Source organism: Protopterus annectens, chromosome 2.part0, assembly GCF_019279795.1.
Source record: "Protopterus annectens isolate FY-2018-M chromosome 2.part0, PAN1.0, whole genome shotgun sequence".
Lineage (NCBI taxonomy): Eukaryota > Metazoa > Chordata > Ceratodontiformes > Protopteridae > Protopterus > Protopterus annectens.
The window spans coordinates 1,147,144,212-1,147,159,681 of NC_056728.1; the positions used below are offsets into that span (position 1 = coordinate 1,147,144,212).

Sequence of the window (15,470 nt, forward strand, 5' to 3'; positions counted from 1 at the left end):
TGGCCACCTGAGAGGAACCTTCTGCAGAGTTGGTACTCAGCCTCATCGTGGAATTAGACAGGGGAGTGAGTGTAGACAGCTTGGGGGACAGCTTACTTCACTACCAGGCAGGCGGTAAGTTGGAAAGAGACATGCTAAGCACCTTGACCAAGTCCCTCTGGAGTTAGCTGAAATGCACAAAGTAGTTAAGCGCCCGCAGACCAAAGGTAGCTAATGCCAAAACCCACTTTCCATGTCTGTCGATCGCCCGGTAATCTCGGTTAGGGGGATGAACAGCCCTACTCTGCAATGCCAACTCTTTTTTAATGGCGGTAGCTACCACAATAGCATCGACTGACACACCCTTCGACCAGAAAGTACAGTTTTGTACCTACCATAAATGTAGATGTCCGATAGGCATGCATCTGCAGTCCTTACAAATGGGTTGTCCTGTCGTCAGGCAGCCCTTCGGTCGGCCGGATTCCAAAGTCGGGGTCTGGCCTCGGCTGGTGTCGCACTTCACCCGACGTCATAGCTGCAGTTCTTCGGGTATAAAGGCATCAGCCGACGCCATTTTCCTCAGTGTTTCTTGCCCCAGATGCCAGGTGCCCTCTAGGAAGGCTAAATTTGGATAAATGCAAATGGTTCCAAATAGTAGAGAGCAAACAAAAATAAGCATGTATGTACATATATACAAACAAATACACCATAATAGATTCCCCCAGCTAGCTACAAGATGGGCAAATACCCTAGGAGTACCACAGAGGGGAAGGAGGGTGGGTAATCCTGACTGCAGACGCATGCCTATCGGACATCTACATTTATGGTAGGTACAAAACTGTACTATGTCCTTCAAGGATGCATCTGCAGTCCTTACAAATGGGTAGAATACCATAGCCAAACTGGGGGAGGGGGAGAAATAAGATTATGGTGTAGTTAAGATCCCTTGCAAAACAGCAGTGGCAAAACCTGCTCGGGATCTGGAGTATAAAGGTAAATTATAATGCTTGGCAAATGTATGCACGGAGCTCCAAGTAGCAGCCTCTAAAATGTCTTTGGTAGCCACTCCTCGTAAAAAGCTGTGGTAGTGGCTGTAGCCCTTGTAGAGTGAGGCCTGATGTTTTCTGGAGTTTTCTTCCCATGGTTGAGTAACAAAATCTAATGCAATTTCCTATCCACTTAGAGATTGTCTGTTTTGAAATTGCTTTTCCTTCCATTCCTGTTGCATATGCTACCAGTAGCTGGTCAGTTTTTCTATTGCTCTTGGTCCTGTCCAGGTAGTAACATAATTGCCTATGTACATCCAAGGTATGTAACAGTCTTTCTCCCTGTTCTGTGGGTTGGGGAAGAATGTAGGTAGGTGGATAGCTTGATTTAAAGATACCCTGGAGACCACCTTTGGCATAAAAGTAGGATTAGTTCTCATGGACACTATCTTGATGGAAGATCAGGAAGGGCTGTACTGCCATTAATGCCTGTAGCTCAGATACCCTTCTTGCTGAAGTGATTGCAAGCAGGAAAGCAGTTTTCCATGATAAGTACTGTAATTCTGCTGTTGCTGCTGGCTCGAAAGGAGGGAGTGTCAACTTTTCTAGCACAAAGTTCAAGTCCCATGCTGGCAATGGTGGCTTCCTAGGTGGCTTTACATTTTTAATCCCTCTCAGAAACTTCCTGAGCAGAGGATGTGAGAAGACTGGAGGATCCAAGTTGTATTCTGCTGAAATAGCTGATGCATGAATCTTAATGGAAGAATAGGACAGGCCGTTGTGGAAGAGCTCTGCCAAGTATTCCAGGATGTTAGCTATGTTTACCAGTGACACATCCTCTCCTTTTGCAGTACTCCAAATGAAATATCTTTTCCATTTTGCTGAATAATTTTTTCTTGTTGAGGGTCTGCGAGCCTCCAAGATAATGTCTTTAACCCTTTGAGATAAATCTGGGTTATTTGGTCTTATGCAATGTTCCAGGCAGCCAGCTGCAGTGTTTTCAGGCTTGGATGCAGGGTTTTGAAGTTGTTCTGTGTTAACAGCAAGGGAACTAGGGGCAGAGGCCATATTTGTTCCCGAGACATACTCCTCAGTAATGGGTACCAATGTTGCCTTGGCCAGTCTGGAGCTATCAGAATGATCCTTGGACGGTCTTCTTTGATCTTCAATAGCACCTTGTGCATCAAAGGAAGAGGTGGGAATGCATATGCTGTCAGGTTTTTCCAACTGAAAGATAGGGAGTCCACATTCCAAGCAAGTGGGTGGTACGTCCTTGTGCAGAATTTTTTCAGTTGGTGATTGTGTGGGGATGCAAATAAGTCTATTTCTGGTAGTCCCCATTTCCCTGTAATGGTTTTGAAGATGTCCGGATGCAGCATCCATTCGTGGGCATCCGTGATAGTTCTGCTTAGGATGTCTGCTAGTATATTTTCTTTTCCTGGCGCAAAAATTGCTTGTAGCTGAATGCTGAAGCTCAGTGCCACATTCCAGAGGTCCATTGCCATCCGGCATAGAGGGTATGAATGTGTGCCTCCCTGTTTGTTGATGTACCACATAACTGTGGTGTTGTCCGTCCTTATCAGCAGTTGACCCTGTCGAAGAAATGGTCTGAATGCCTGAATTGCCAGTTTTACTGCCAGCATTTCCTTTTGATTTATGTGTAGGTGCAGCTGGTCTTGAGTCCATAAGCCTTGTATGCACTTGTCCAGCATGTGTGCCCCCCAACCGAGGTCTGAGGCATCTGTTGTGATGGTCTGGCTTGGTTGAGTGCTGTGGAAGGGCAGTCCCTTGTTTGATTGACAGGCCTGAGCCCACCATTGGAATTCTTGTTTCAGGCATGGAATTATTGGAATTTGGGTTTCTAGGCTGTGCTTGTGCTGAGACCATAAATTCCTTAGGTACCACTGTAACTTTCTCATATGTAATCTGGCATGTGGAATCAATATTATGCAGGATGCCATGTAACCGAGAGCTTGCAGGACTTTTCTTGCTGTTAGCTGGTTCTGCTTTGTTAATGCCATGAAGTAGAAAGGGAGTTGCTCCTGTTTTTCTACTGTCAGGAATGCCATTTGTTTTGATGTGTCCAGATCTGCACCCAAGAAGGTTATCCTTTGGTATGGTATCAGCCTTGACTTTTTTATATTGACTGTGTATCCCAGGGCTTGTAGTAGATGAATGACCCTTTCCAAATCTTTTGTTAATTTGTTTTGTTGTCCGCTTGTAACAGGCAGTCGTCCAGGTAAGGGTAAATTTGAATTCCCTGAAGCCTGCAATGAGCAATTACTGATGCCAGGCATTTCGTGAATACTCTGGGCGCAGTAGATAAGCCAAAGGGCAATGCTGAGAATTGATAATGCTCTGATCCTGCAAGAAATCTGAGGTATCTTCTGCAATTTGGTCGTATGGGGACGTGCAGGTATGCCTCCTTGAGATCTAGAGTTACCAGCCAAGACTCCTTGCCCAGCATGGGAAGAAGTTGCTGTAGGGTCAGCATTTTGAATTTTGGAACAATGAGGTATGTGTTTAAAGCGGACAGGTCGAGAAAAGGTCTCCATTGGTTTTCTTTTCTTGGTACCAGGAAGAGTCTGGAGTAAAATCCTTGCCCTTGTTCCATAGATGGTACCCTTTCTACAGCTCTCATCCTTAGTAAGGGAGTTATTTGTTCTAGAGCTTCTGTCTTCTGATTTGGAGGTAGGTTTGGCATTCCTCTCTTCCTTGGTAGAGTATGGAAGTGAAACCTGTAACCTTGGTCTATTGTCTGTAAAATCCATTTGTCTCCTGTGATGTAATGCCAGTTTACTGAAAATAAGGCTAACTTCCCGCCTAAGGGTGCCTCTAGTTGTTCCCTGGTAGGCGGTGCTAGAGCCAAGTCACTGTGATTGTCCTGTGGAAGTGGTGGTGGCTGGGTCTGTGGCTGTACCTCGCTGGTTGTTAGCCTGCCACTGACGTCCCCTGTAGGCACCTCTGGATTGACCCCTGCCTCTTGAGCGCCTATTCCTGCCTCTCGGGGCTCTGGAGGTGTCTGGAAAGGACCAATTCTTGGAAGGCCAGTTCCTGCTAAACCTTGGAGGCTGGACCTGTAAGAAATCCTTGACTGTCTGGACAGATTTTGCTTTCTCTTCCACCTTCTTCAGCACCTGTTGTGCAGGGGAGCCAAACAAATTGAGCTTATCCATGGGAGCATCTAGGAGCTTTGATTTAACATGGTCTGGTAAGGACTGCTCTTTTAACCATGCATGTCTTCTGATCACTGTGCCAGTCATGGCTGATCTAAAGGAAGCCTCCAGTGCATCATAGCCGCATTTTAAGGAATGATTACTGACCTGCTGAATGTTATGTACCATTTCCTGTACAGATTTTTTGTCTAATGGTTCATCCGAGGACAGTTTTTTAGTTAATTGGTCTAACATAAATTCCTGATACTGAATCATGTGGAATTGACAGTTCAAGGCCCTAGCTGAAAGAGTAGCAGAAGTGTAAACTTTTTTACCCCATTTCTCTAAGGCCCTAGATTCCCTTTCAGAGGGGAGGGGGTTTTTGGTAGAAGTAGCTGCTACAGCCTTGGGTCCCTGGGAGATAGTTTCGGGATCTGCAAAAGGGGCCTTATACAAATGATAATGTGTGTCTGGAACCCTGTAGTACCTATCGGGCTTAGCAGGGGCCGGAGGAAGAGAATCAGGAGCAGTACAAGCATCATTAAAGGCATCATCCACAACAGTAAGTACTGGAGGAATGGCTAAAGGCCTATGCTGTGGCAAATGCAAAAAGGTTCTAAGCCTTTTCCTAGAGTCTGAAAAATCCTGGCCCTGCCATTGAAATTGTTCCCTCATAGCATGCAAGGTTTCCCCAAAGAAAATTCCTCAGGCGGAGAGGCAGAAGGAATGGACTCTTCTGCATCAGAGTCCTCATAAGGAGAAAAGGGCCCTCTGGAGGGTTTGAATTATCTGATTCATCAGAGGAGCCATCTGAAGAAACTGGCTCAGGGGCTCTACTCTAGTCCTCTTCTCTGGAGGTGGGTGAGAGGCCCTGTCTGGATGTGGTTGGGATCCCCGGATCAAAGAAATGAGATCCTCTGCTAGACTAAGCATTTGTGAACTAGAGCTAGGCCTGAGAGAGGGGGTCTTAGCAGGCACAGATTTGGTAGTTTTTGCTGCTTTAGCCCTGGCAAAGGCCTTAATCGACATGGATGCAGGAGGCCTAGCAGCTCCACGTGCAGGGGTAGAAATATCCAAAGGGATAGTATCAGATAAATCCTGTGAACCTGCAGGAGCAGGTGGGATTTCAGTAGCAGATTCAGCCAGGCTGGATGAGGCCTCGGTAAGTGGCAAGCTTTCGGCCGAAGGAAGAACCGTGGACTCTGTTTCAGTCGAAACAGAGACACTCGCGGTTGGCTTAACCGCGGTTTTGGCCGAAACCGCGGACCGCGAGTGTCGGTCCTTTTCCTTGCGCTTTTAGAAATTTGCGTAGTCGGAGTATCCGACGGCATAATGTAAGCAAAATTGGAGCCGAAAAACTCTTCAGCAAATTCCGACCGACGTCTAAGCGTCCGTCGGTTGAAAGAAGCACAGGCTAGACAAGCTGCTACGTCGTGGTCTGGGCCTAAGCAAGGTAAGCAGTAAGAGTGGAAATCTTTATGAGGTATTTGTTTCCCACAAGTTAAACAGTTATTCACTTTTTCTGACATCGGCTGAGGCAAGAAAGAGTCCCCAACGGGTACTTAGCTTTAGAAGTCTTCGGTACTTGTAGTAGTAATCTCTGGTTCTGACCGACCGGCACTTGTGAACAGCTTCTGCTTCGGGCGCCACGCGGCAAGAAAGACTGAGGAAAATGGCGTCGGCTGATGCCTTTATACCCGAAGAACTGCAGCTATGACGTCGGGTGAAGTGCGACACCAGCCGAGGCCAGACCCAGACTTTGGAATCCGGCCGACCGAAGGGCTGCCTGACAACAGGACAACCCATTTGTAAGGACTGCAGATGCATCCTTGAAGGACATCTGTTTGTCAGATGTGAGGCTGTAAATTTATCGGTGCACTTGGGAACAGGCTCCACAGTATCCGGCTCCTTCCATGCCCTGCTGGCGATAAGGTCTATAAGTTCATCAGTGGGGGGGACCTAGGAGGTAGATGGTCCCGTCAGCCTTCAGGAACACGGACTCCTAGGAGGACGGGGGAGGGAAGACAATCTGCCTTTAAACTTGAGGATTTCTAAGATGTCACCAAAGGAGACAACTTTGGGGGGGAGAGATCTGGGGGACCCGTCCCCTTCATCGAGGTTCGTATCCTCCATGAGGGACTATGTAGGGGAGTATAGGTGCCTCCTCTTGCACAACCTCTTCCAAGGTACCTCCTCTGGAGGGTGGGGGGTTCAGGGGAGGATACGGGAAAGAGGAACCCAAAAGGGGAGGACTCCCACCTGAAGGCTTGTTCGAGACGGATGACCAGGAATAGGATAAGAAGAATTCACTCTGGGGGGCTGGGATGGTCCCTGGAACACTGGGGAGGAAACTCTTGCGGAGGAAATAGTCCTCTCTACAACCCAGAAGGCCGAAGGGCAGGACAACTCTCCATTTGCACTTCTGGCAGGCAAGTCCACCTGAGATGAGGAACCAGAGCAAGCCAGCACCTCCTGGCCTCCAGACAGTACCAGCCCCAAGTTGTCGAGGGCCGAAGCACCAAGGGGAAGGGACCATTCTGAGAAAACTGGTCTGGAGCCCCCCCCCCCCCCCCAAGGACTCCAGGGCAACAGGTCGGGCCCGGGACTCCATCTGCCCAGGGGGAAGCAGAGCAGAGGCAGTCAGGGACTCCTACTGGGTAGAGACAGAATTGGCCTCTAAGGACCCCTGTCTCCTCCCCATGCGAACCAGGGCTTGAAGGTCAGAAACCAAGTGATTCAGGCGAGGAGAAGCCATTGAAGGAGTAGGAGATGGACCCCTGGCCAGATGGGCAGGGGAAGCAAGAAGCCCGATCTCAATCTGAGCCTTGAGAAAGGACCTCATCATCCTGTCTATATTGGTAGGAAGCAAGCTCCTGGGGGACCTAGATGGGGAAGGATGTCTGGAGCCCAGGGACCTCCCCTGCTTGTATGAAGACCGAATTCTGTGCTTGGAAGTAGAAGGGGACTGTCCCCAAGCCAGAACCCGATGGGGAGTCCTCAATAATAATTGTGGGATCAGACACTGATCCCAGATCAGACTACCTCAGATCTAAATGCAAATGAGGATCTAAACACTTGGATCCCACATGACTCAGATCCGAGGCACCCAGATCCGTGGCTGGTTCGGACTTGGCCAGATCTGAAGGCCTCAACCCGAAGGCCCTGGATCTGGGAATAGATTCCTGCAACCTCAGAAGGCCTCAGAGCTGAAGACCTGGATCTGGAGGGAGAGTCGTGAGGCCTAGGAACAGAGGACATCGGATCAGACTGGGCCATGGATCCGATAGCCTGGCCTTTTTAGAGGAAGACCCAGAAAGACAAGAGGCCTTCCTCTTATGATTGGAGGCTCAAGACTTGGCTGGGGACTGGGCCAACGGAACCCCTTGTGCTAAACCTTTCAAGAGAAGTTTGTTTCGGCACTCGACCAGAGCCCTGGGGTTGAAAGCAGCACAAATGTTGCATTCAACCTCCAGGTGGTCAGCGCCAAACAATAAAAGGACTTCTTATGACAATAAGACACAGGCATCTTCCAACTGCATGAGGAGCACCTTTTGCACCCAACTGGCTTGTCAAACATGCTGGGTATGAGAAACACCAACGCTTAAGGGGCATGCTGAACTCAGAAACCAGGAGGAAAGCTACTGTCAAAACCAGAAAACCACTCTCACTATAAAATACAAACTATAAAACAATAAAAAGTACAGTTTTGTACCTACCATAAATGTAGATGTCCGAGAGGTATGCATCTGCAGTCCTAACAAATGGGTTGTCCTGGCCTCAGGCAGCCCTTCGGTCGGACGGATTCCAAAGTCTGGGTCTGGCCTCGGCTGATGTCGCACTTCACCCGACGTCATAGCTGCAGTCCAGCGGGTATAAAGGCATCAGCCGACGCCATTTTCCTCAGTGTTTCTTGCCCCAGATGCCAGGTGCCCTCTAGGAAGGCTAAATTTGGATAAATGCAAATGTTTCCAAACAATAGAGAGCAAATAGAAATAAACATGTATATACATATATACAAACAAATACACCATAATAGATTCCCCCAGCTAGCTACAAGATGGGCAAATACCCTAGGAGTACCACAGAGGGGAAGGAGGGTGGGTAATCCTGACTGCAGATGCATACCTCTCGGACATCTACATTTATGGTAGGTACAAAACTGTACTATGTCCTTCAAGGATGCATCTGCAGTCCTAACAAATGGGTAGAATACCATAGCCAAACTGGGGGAGGAGGCACTAAGGATTTATGGTGTAGTTAAGATCCCTTGCAAAACAGCAGTGGCAAAACCTGCTCGGGATCTGGAGTATAAAGGTAGATTATAATACTAGGCAAATGTATGCACGGAGCTCCAAGTAGCAGCCTCTAAAATGTCTTTGGTAGCCACTCCTCGTAAGAAAGCTGTAGTAGTGGCTGTAGCCCTTGTGGAGTGAGGTCTGATGTTTTCTGGAGTTGCCTTTCCATGAAAAGAGTAACAAAATCTAATGCAATTTCCTATCCATTTTGAGATTGTTTGTTTTGAAATTGCTTTTCCTTCCATTCCTGTTGCATATGCTACCAGAAGCTGGTCAGATTTTCTATTGTTCTTGGTTCTGTCCAGGTAGTAGCGCAATTGTCTGTGTACATCCAAGGTATGCAGCAATCTTTCCCTCCTGTTCTGCGGGTTGGGAAAGAATGTTGGTAGGTGTATTGCTTGGTTTAATGATACCCTGGAGACCACCTTTGGCATAAAGGTAGGATTAGTTCTCATGGACACTCTATCCTGATGGAAGATAAGGAAGGGCTGTACTGCCATTAAAGCCTGTAATTCAGAAACCCATCTAGCTGAAGTGATTGCAAGCAGGAATGCAGTCTTCCAAGATAAGTACTGTAATTCTGCTGTTGCTGCTGGTTCAAAAGGGGGAAGTGTCAACTTTTCTAACACAAAGTTCAAGTCCCATGTAGGCAATGGTGGTTTCCTTGGTGGCTTTACATTTTTAATTCCTCTGAGAAACTGCCTGAGTAGAGTTTGAGAAAAGACTGGAGGATCCATGTTGTATTCTGCTGAAATTGCTGATGCATGAATCTTAATGGAGGAGTAAGACAGACCATTGTGGAAAAGCTCTGCTAAGTATTCCAGGATGTTAGCTATGTTTGCCAATGATGCATATACTCCTTTTGTTGCACTCCAAATGAGATATCTTTTCCATTTTGCTGAATAAGTTTTCCTTGTTGAGGGTCTGCGAGCCTCCAGGATAATGTCTTTAACCCTTTGAGATAAATCTGGGTTATTTTGCCTTATGTAATGTTCCAAGCAGCTAGCTGCAGTGTTTTCAAGTTTGGATGCAGGATTTTGAAGTTGTTCTGTGTTAGCAGAAGAGGTAGTAGGGGTAGAGGCCATGCATGTTCCCGGGACATACTCCTCAGTAGTGGGTACCAATGTTGCCTCGGCCAGTCTGGAGCTATCAAGATGATCCTCGGGTGATCTTCTTTGATATTCAGTAGCACTTTGTGCATCAAAGGAAGAGGTGGGAATGCATATGCTGTCAGGTTTTCCCAACTGAAGGATAGGGAGTCCACCTTCCAAGCAAGTGGGTAGTATGTCCTTGTGCAGAATTTTTTCAATTGGTGGTTGTGTGGGGATGCGAATAGGTCTATTTCTGGCAGTCCCCATTTCCTTGTGATGGTTTTGAAGATATCTGGATGCAGCATCCATTCGTGGGCATCCGTGGTGGTTCTGCTTAAGATGTCTGCTAGTATATTTTCTTTTCCTGGCACAAATATGGCCTGGAGCTGAATGTTGAGGCTCAGGGCCACATTCCAGAGGTCCATTGCCATCCGGCATAGAGGATATGAATGTGTGCCTCCCTGTTTGTTGATATACCACATAACTGTGGTGTTGTCCGTCCTTATCAGCAATTGACCCTGTTGAAGAAATGGTCTGAATGTCTGAATTGCCTGTTTTACTGCCAGCATCTCTTTTTGATTTATGTGTAGGTTCATCTGGTCTTGAGTCCATAAGCCTTGTATGCACTTGTCCACCATGTGTGCCCCCCAACCTAGGTCTGAGGCGTCCGTGGTGATAGTCTGGCTTGGGCGAGGCCTGTGTAAGGGCAGTCCTTTGTTCAATTGACAGGCCTGGGCCCACCACTGGAATTCTTGCTTCAGGCATGGAATTATTGGAATTTGGGTTTCTAGGCTGTGTTTGTGCTGAGACCATAAATTCCTCAGGTACCATTGTAACTTCCTCATATGTAGTCTGGCATGCGGAATTAATATTATGCAGGATGCCATGTAACCCAGGGCTTGCAGGATTTTCCTTGCTGTAAGCTGGTTCTGCGTTGTTAATGCCATGAAATAAAGTGGCAGCTGCCTCTGTTTTTCTGCTGTGAGGAATGCCATCTGGTTTGATGTGTCCAGTTCTGCACCCAAGAAGGTTATCCTTTGGGATGGTATCAGTCTTGACTTTTTTGTGTTGACTGTGTATCCCAGGGCTTGCAGCAGGTGAATAACCTTTTTCAAATCTTTTGTTATTTTGCCTTTGCTGTCCGCTTGTAACAGGCAGTCGTCCAGGTATGGATAAATTTGAATTCCTGAAGCCTGCAATGAGCAATTACTGATGCCAGGCATTTCGTGAATACTCTGGGCAGTAGATAAGCCAAAAAGCAATGCTGAGAATTGATAATGCTCTGATCCTGCAAGAAATCTGAGGTATCTTCTGCAATTTGGTCGTATGGGGACGTGCAGGTATGCCTCCTTGAGATCCAGAGTCACCAGCCAAGACTCCTTGCCCAGCATGGGAAGAAGTTGCTGTAGGGTCAGCATTTTGAATTTTGGAACAATGAGATATGTGTTTATAGCGGACAGGTCGAGGATAGGTCTCCATTGGTTTTCCTTTCTTGGTACCAGGAAAAGCCTTGAATAAAATCCTTGTCCTTGTTCCATAGCCGGTACCTTTTCTATAGCTCTCATCCTTAGTAAGTGGTCTATTTGCTGTAGAGCGTTTGTCCTTTGGTTTGGAGGTAGGTTTGGCATTCCTCTCTTCCTTGAAAGAGTATGGAAGTGAAACCTATAGCCTTTGTCTATTGTCTGTAAAATCCATTTGTCTCCTGTAATGTAATGCCAATTTGCTGAAAATAAGGCTAACTTTCCGCCTAAAGGTGCTCCCAGTTGTTCCCTGGTAGGCGGTTTCAGAGCCAAGTCACTGTGATTGTCCTGTGGAAGTGGTAGTGGCTGGATCTGTGGCAGTACTTCTCTGGCTGTTAGGCTGCCACTGACGTCCCCTGTAGGCACCTCTGGATTGGCCTCTGCCTCTAGGGCGTCTATTTCTGCTTCTCTGTGCTCTGGTGGTGTCTGGAAAGGACCAATTCTTGGAAGGCCAGTTCCTACTAAACCTCGGAGGCTGGACCTGTAAGAAATCCTTGACTGTCTGGACAGATTTAAGCTTTTTCTTCCACCTTCTTCAACACTTGCTGTGCAGGGGAACCAAACAAACTGTGCTTTTCCATGGGAGCATCTAGAAGCTTTGCCTTTACATGGTCTGGTAAGGATTGCTCTTTTAACCATGCATGCCTTCTGATCACTGTACCAGTCATAGCTGATCTAAAGGAAGCCTCCAGTGCATCATAGCCGCATTTCAAGGAATGATTACTGACCTGCTGAGTGTTATGCACCAAATCCTGAAGGGACTTGCGGTCTAAAGGCTCAGGCGAGGAAAGTTTTTTAGTGAGCTGATCTAACAGAAATTCCTGATATTGAATCATGTGGAATTGACAGTTTAAGGCCCTAGCCGAAAGAGTAGCAGAAGTATAAACTTTTTTACCCCATCTCTCCAATGCCCTAGATTCTCTTTCAGAGGGGAGGGGGTTTTTGGCAGAGGCAGCTGCTACAGCTGTGGGGCCCTGTGAAATAGTTTCAGGATCTGCAATAGGAGCCTTATACAAATGATAATGTGTGTCAGGAACCCTGTAGTATCTGTCGGGCTTAGCAGGGGCCAGTGGTAGTGAGTCAGGGGCAGTACAAGCATCATTAAATGCATCATCCACAACTGTAAGTACTGGAGGAATAGCTAAAGGCCTATGCTGTGGTAAATGCAAAAAGGTCCTAAGCCTCTTCCTACAGTCTGAAAAATCCTGGCCCTGCCATTGAAATTGTTCCCTCATAGCATGCAAGGTTTCCCCAAAAGAAAATTCCTCAGGAGGAGAGGCAGAAGGTATGGAATCCTCTGCATCAGAGTCCTCATAAGGAGAATAAGGGCCTTCTGGAGGATTTGTATTTTCTGAATCATCGGAGGAGTAATCTGAAGAAACTGGCTCAGGGGGCTCTGCTCTAGGCCTCTTCTCTGGAGGTGGGTGAGAGAGGCCCTGTCAGGGTGAGACTGGGTTCCCCTGATCAAAGAAATGAGATCCTCTGCTAGACTAAGCATTTGGGTACTAGAGGTAGGCCTGTGAGAGGGGGTTTTAGCAGGCACGGTCTTTGAAGATTTAGCTGCTTTGGCCCTGGCAAAGGCCTTAATTGACATGGATGCAGGGGGCCTAGCAGCTCCACGTGCAGGAGTAGATACATCTAAGGGGATAGTATCTGATAAATCCTGAGAAACTGTAAGAGCAGGTGGATTTTCCGTAGCAGATTCAGCCATGCTGGAAGAGGCCTCGGTAGAAGGAGGCATGCTTTCGGCCGAAGGAAGAACCGCGGACTCGGTTTCAGCCGAAACCGAGACACTCGCGGTTGGCTTAACCGCGGTTTCGGCCAAAACCGCGGACCGCGAGTGTCGGTCCTTTTCCTTATGCTTTTTAGCTAATTGTGAAGTCGGAGTCTCCGACGGCATGATATAAGCAAAAGTGGAGCCGAAAAACTCCTCTGCAAACTCCGACCGACGTCTAAGTGTCCGTCGGTTGAAGGAAGCACAGGCTAGACAAGCTGCTACGTCGTGGTCTGGGCCTAAACAAGGTAGGCAGTAAGAGTGGCAATCTTTATGAGGTATTTGTTTCCCACAAGTTAAACAGTTATTCACTTTTTCTGACATCGGCTGAGGCAGGAAAGAGTCCCCAACGGGGTACTTAGTTTTTTAGAAGTCTTCGGTAGTAGCAATCTCTGGTTCTGACCGACCAGCACTTGCGAACAGCTTCTGCTTCAGGCGCCATGCGGCAAGAAAGACTGAGGAAAATGGCGTCGGCTGATGCCTTTATACCCGCTAGACTGCAGCTATGACGTCGGGTGAAGTGCGACATCAGCCGAGGCCAGACCCAGACTTTGGAATCCGGCCGACCGAAGGGCTGCCTGAGGCCAGGACAACCCATTTGTTAGGACTGCAGATGCATCCTTGAAGGACATCTATACAATTACCAGAAAAAGAACCCTCAACAAAAAGGGTGCTAAAACAGACAGCAACAACAGAGAAGAAAAAGGGAGGAGAGGGACTAAAAAGTACCAACAATATAACCAGTAAATATTAACACTAAACACTAGAAAGGGAGAATTTGAAAAATAGTGCTACTTATCCCCACTGGAGACTTCAGCCAGAGAATTTGCATCTGAAGCCAAGTGTGGCCAACAAGATCTGGGGGGTTAGAGGGCAGCATAGGATCAAGGGCGTGGGAGGAGCTACAGCTTAGAAGCTGTCTGCAAAGTTGCCAGCTCGGATCCAATGTCGGATGCTACAAACCAACAGTGAGGAATAGTGACATGGATAACATCAGATCTACAAAAACAAAGACTACTTGAACAATCTGACCTTTACTCCTTTATTTTATCTGACAAAGTACAAGTGAAAAAAAAAAATCAGACAGAAAATACAAAGTGGTGTTGAATTTTTTCCCCTCACAAAATGAATTCTTGTAGAAGCATACTTTGGGGTCATTCTAAATCACTGCTGAATTATGGGACAAAAGACTGAAAGAGAAACTAAAATGGCAGAGTATTAATGGTAACAGGATAAGGTAGTAGCCTGGGAAAATTTCAAATGGCAAGGTAATGGAAGACCTCTGGCTTTAGTTCTGCTACTGACTAGGCTAGACCTCCTCATGCTACAAATAAAATCTACCACAACCTTATAGCAGTATAAGGTAAGTTATAAAACCTCAGAATATAATTTATGCAACTGATTAGTCATTTCTAAGAGAAAAACAACTTACTTATCTAACGTCTCCAGCAAGGACTGAGAGAAAGTATTCAAATAACCAGATTCCACTGCATTGTGTGAAACATCTAGAATGAACAAGTAAACAGCAGGCTGAGGAGGACGCAGCTGAAAAAATATTGAAACAAATTAAGAGTGATATCAAACAGGAATGCGCAACTATCAACAATTTCAATCACTTAACAAAAGGTAGCATTAATCAAGGAGCCATTTCAAAGTATTAACTTTGAAAGCCAAAAATGCCTCCCATGAGTCAAAGTATACTGCTGCAACCTTACCTATTTGCATGTACGTGCATAAACAAAAAAAATGCATGAACAGAAATTAAGTCAGAATATCTGAGAAAAATATTAGTATGCTTACATTTGCATACTTTGCAAACATGTTGCATCATAACTCCAGACTGGGATCATTTCTAAGAACCAAAGTTAGGAAACTACACCTCATGAGTTAAGAAACCTTAAGGCCACATTTCTTCTGCCTTTATATGCATGCAGCAAATTCAAACATACAAGACAGTCCTACCTTTGAACAATACCACATTTCTCCTAAATTCTACAAACCAAAGACAAATGGATTTAAACTAAACAAGCAGGTTCTGGAAAAAACAGGAAGTGAAAACTCTAGTAATATGGCAATGTGTTTCTGCTGTTACGTCCACCTTCCTACTGCAGTGAAAGATGCGAGACTGGTATGAAAACTGATATTTCACTTCCCAACCAAGGACTGTGAAATATTCCAATTGCTGCATCAACACCAAATTTGTAGTAAATTTTCACGCTTTTCCAGACATTTCAAATAATCTGGGATGTTGACGGAGGAATGCAAGGTACACGATTAAATGGAAAGTTCCTAACAATAAATTGTCAGTGGAGATGCCTTTATAAATACTGCATGCCAATAAAATTCAAATGTGGTAAAGTGAAAAAAAAGCCAAATACTACTGAAGTTAATGGAACACGTCAGCTATAAGGTATCTATTACCAACCAAAATGGTACAAGAAAACATCTTGAGTGTGTACTGGATACTATGAAGCACATATTTCGAGTCACAGAGCTGATAATTAACACAATAAAGGTACACTTAAGCCTCATTACATACAAAATAAATCCTCATGGTGTGTTAGGTGGGACTGGTACAATAAATAGCATAATACGTACAACAATTCACCACCTAAATCACAGTGTAGCTTGAGGGAGAGCCCAACCTTTACTTTCTCCAACCACCCACCC

The 15,470-nt window shown here is 46.2% G+C and overlaps 1 protein-coding gene across 5 annotated transcripts in view; it reads right to left on the minus strand.

The window, feature by feature from the left end:
* LOC122793381 (protein transport protein Sec24B-like) overlaps positions 1-15,470 on the minus strand; it is a 2,932,722-nt gene that overhangs the window by 1,667,823 nt on the left and 1,249,429 nt on the right. For all 5 annotated transcript variants that reach the window (XM_044061340.1, XM_044061338.1, XM_044061337.1 and 2 more), the window contains one exon: positions 14,233-14,345. In XM_044061340.1, coding sequence (XP_043917275.1) covers positions 14,233-14,345 — 113 coding nt within the window. The remainder of the gene's footprint in view (positions 1-14,232; positions 14,346-15,470) is intronic.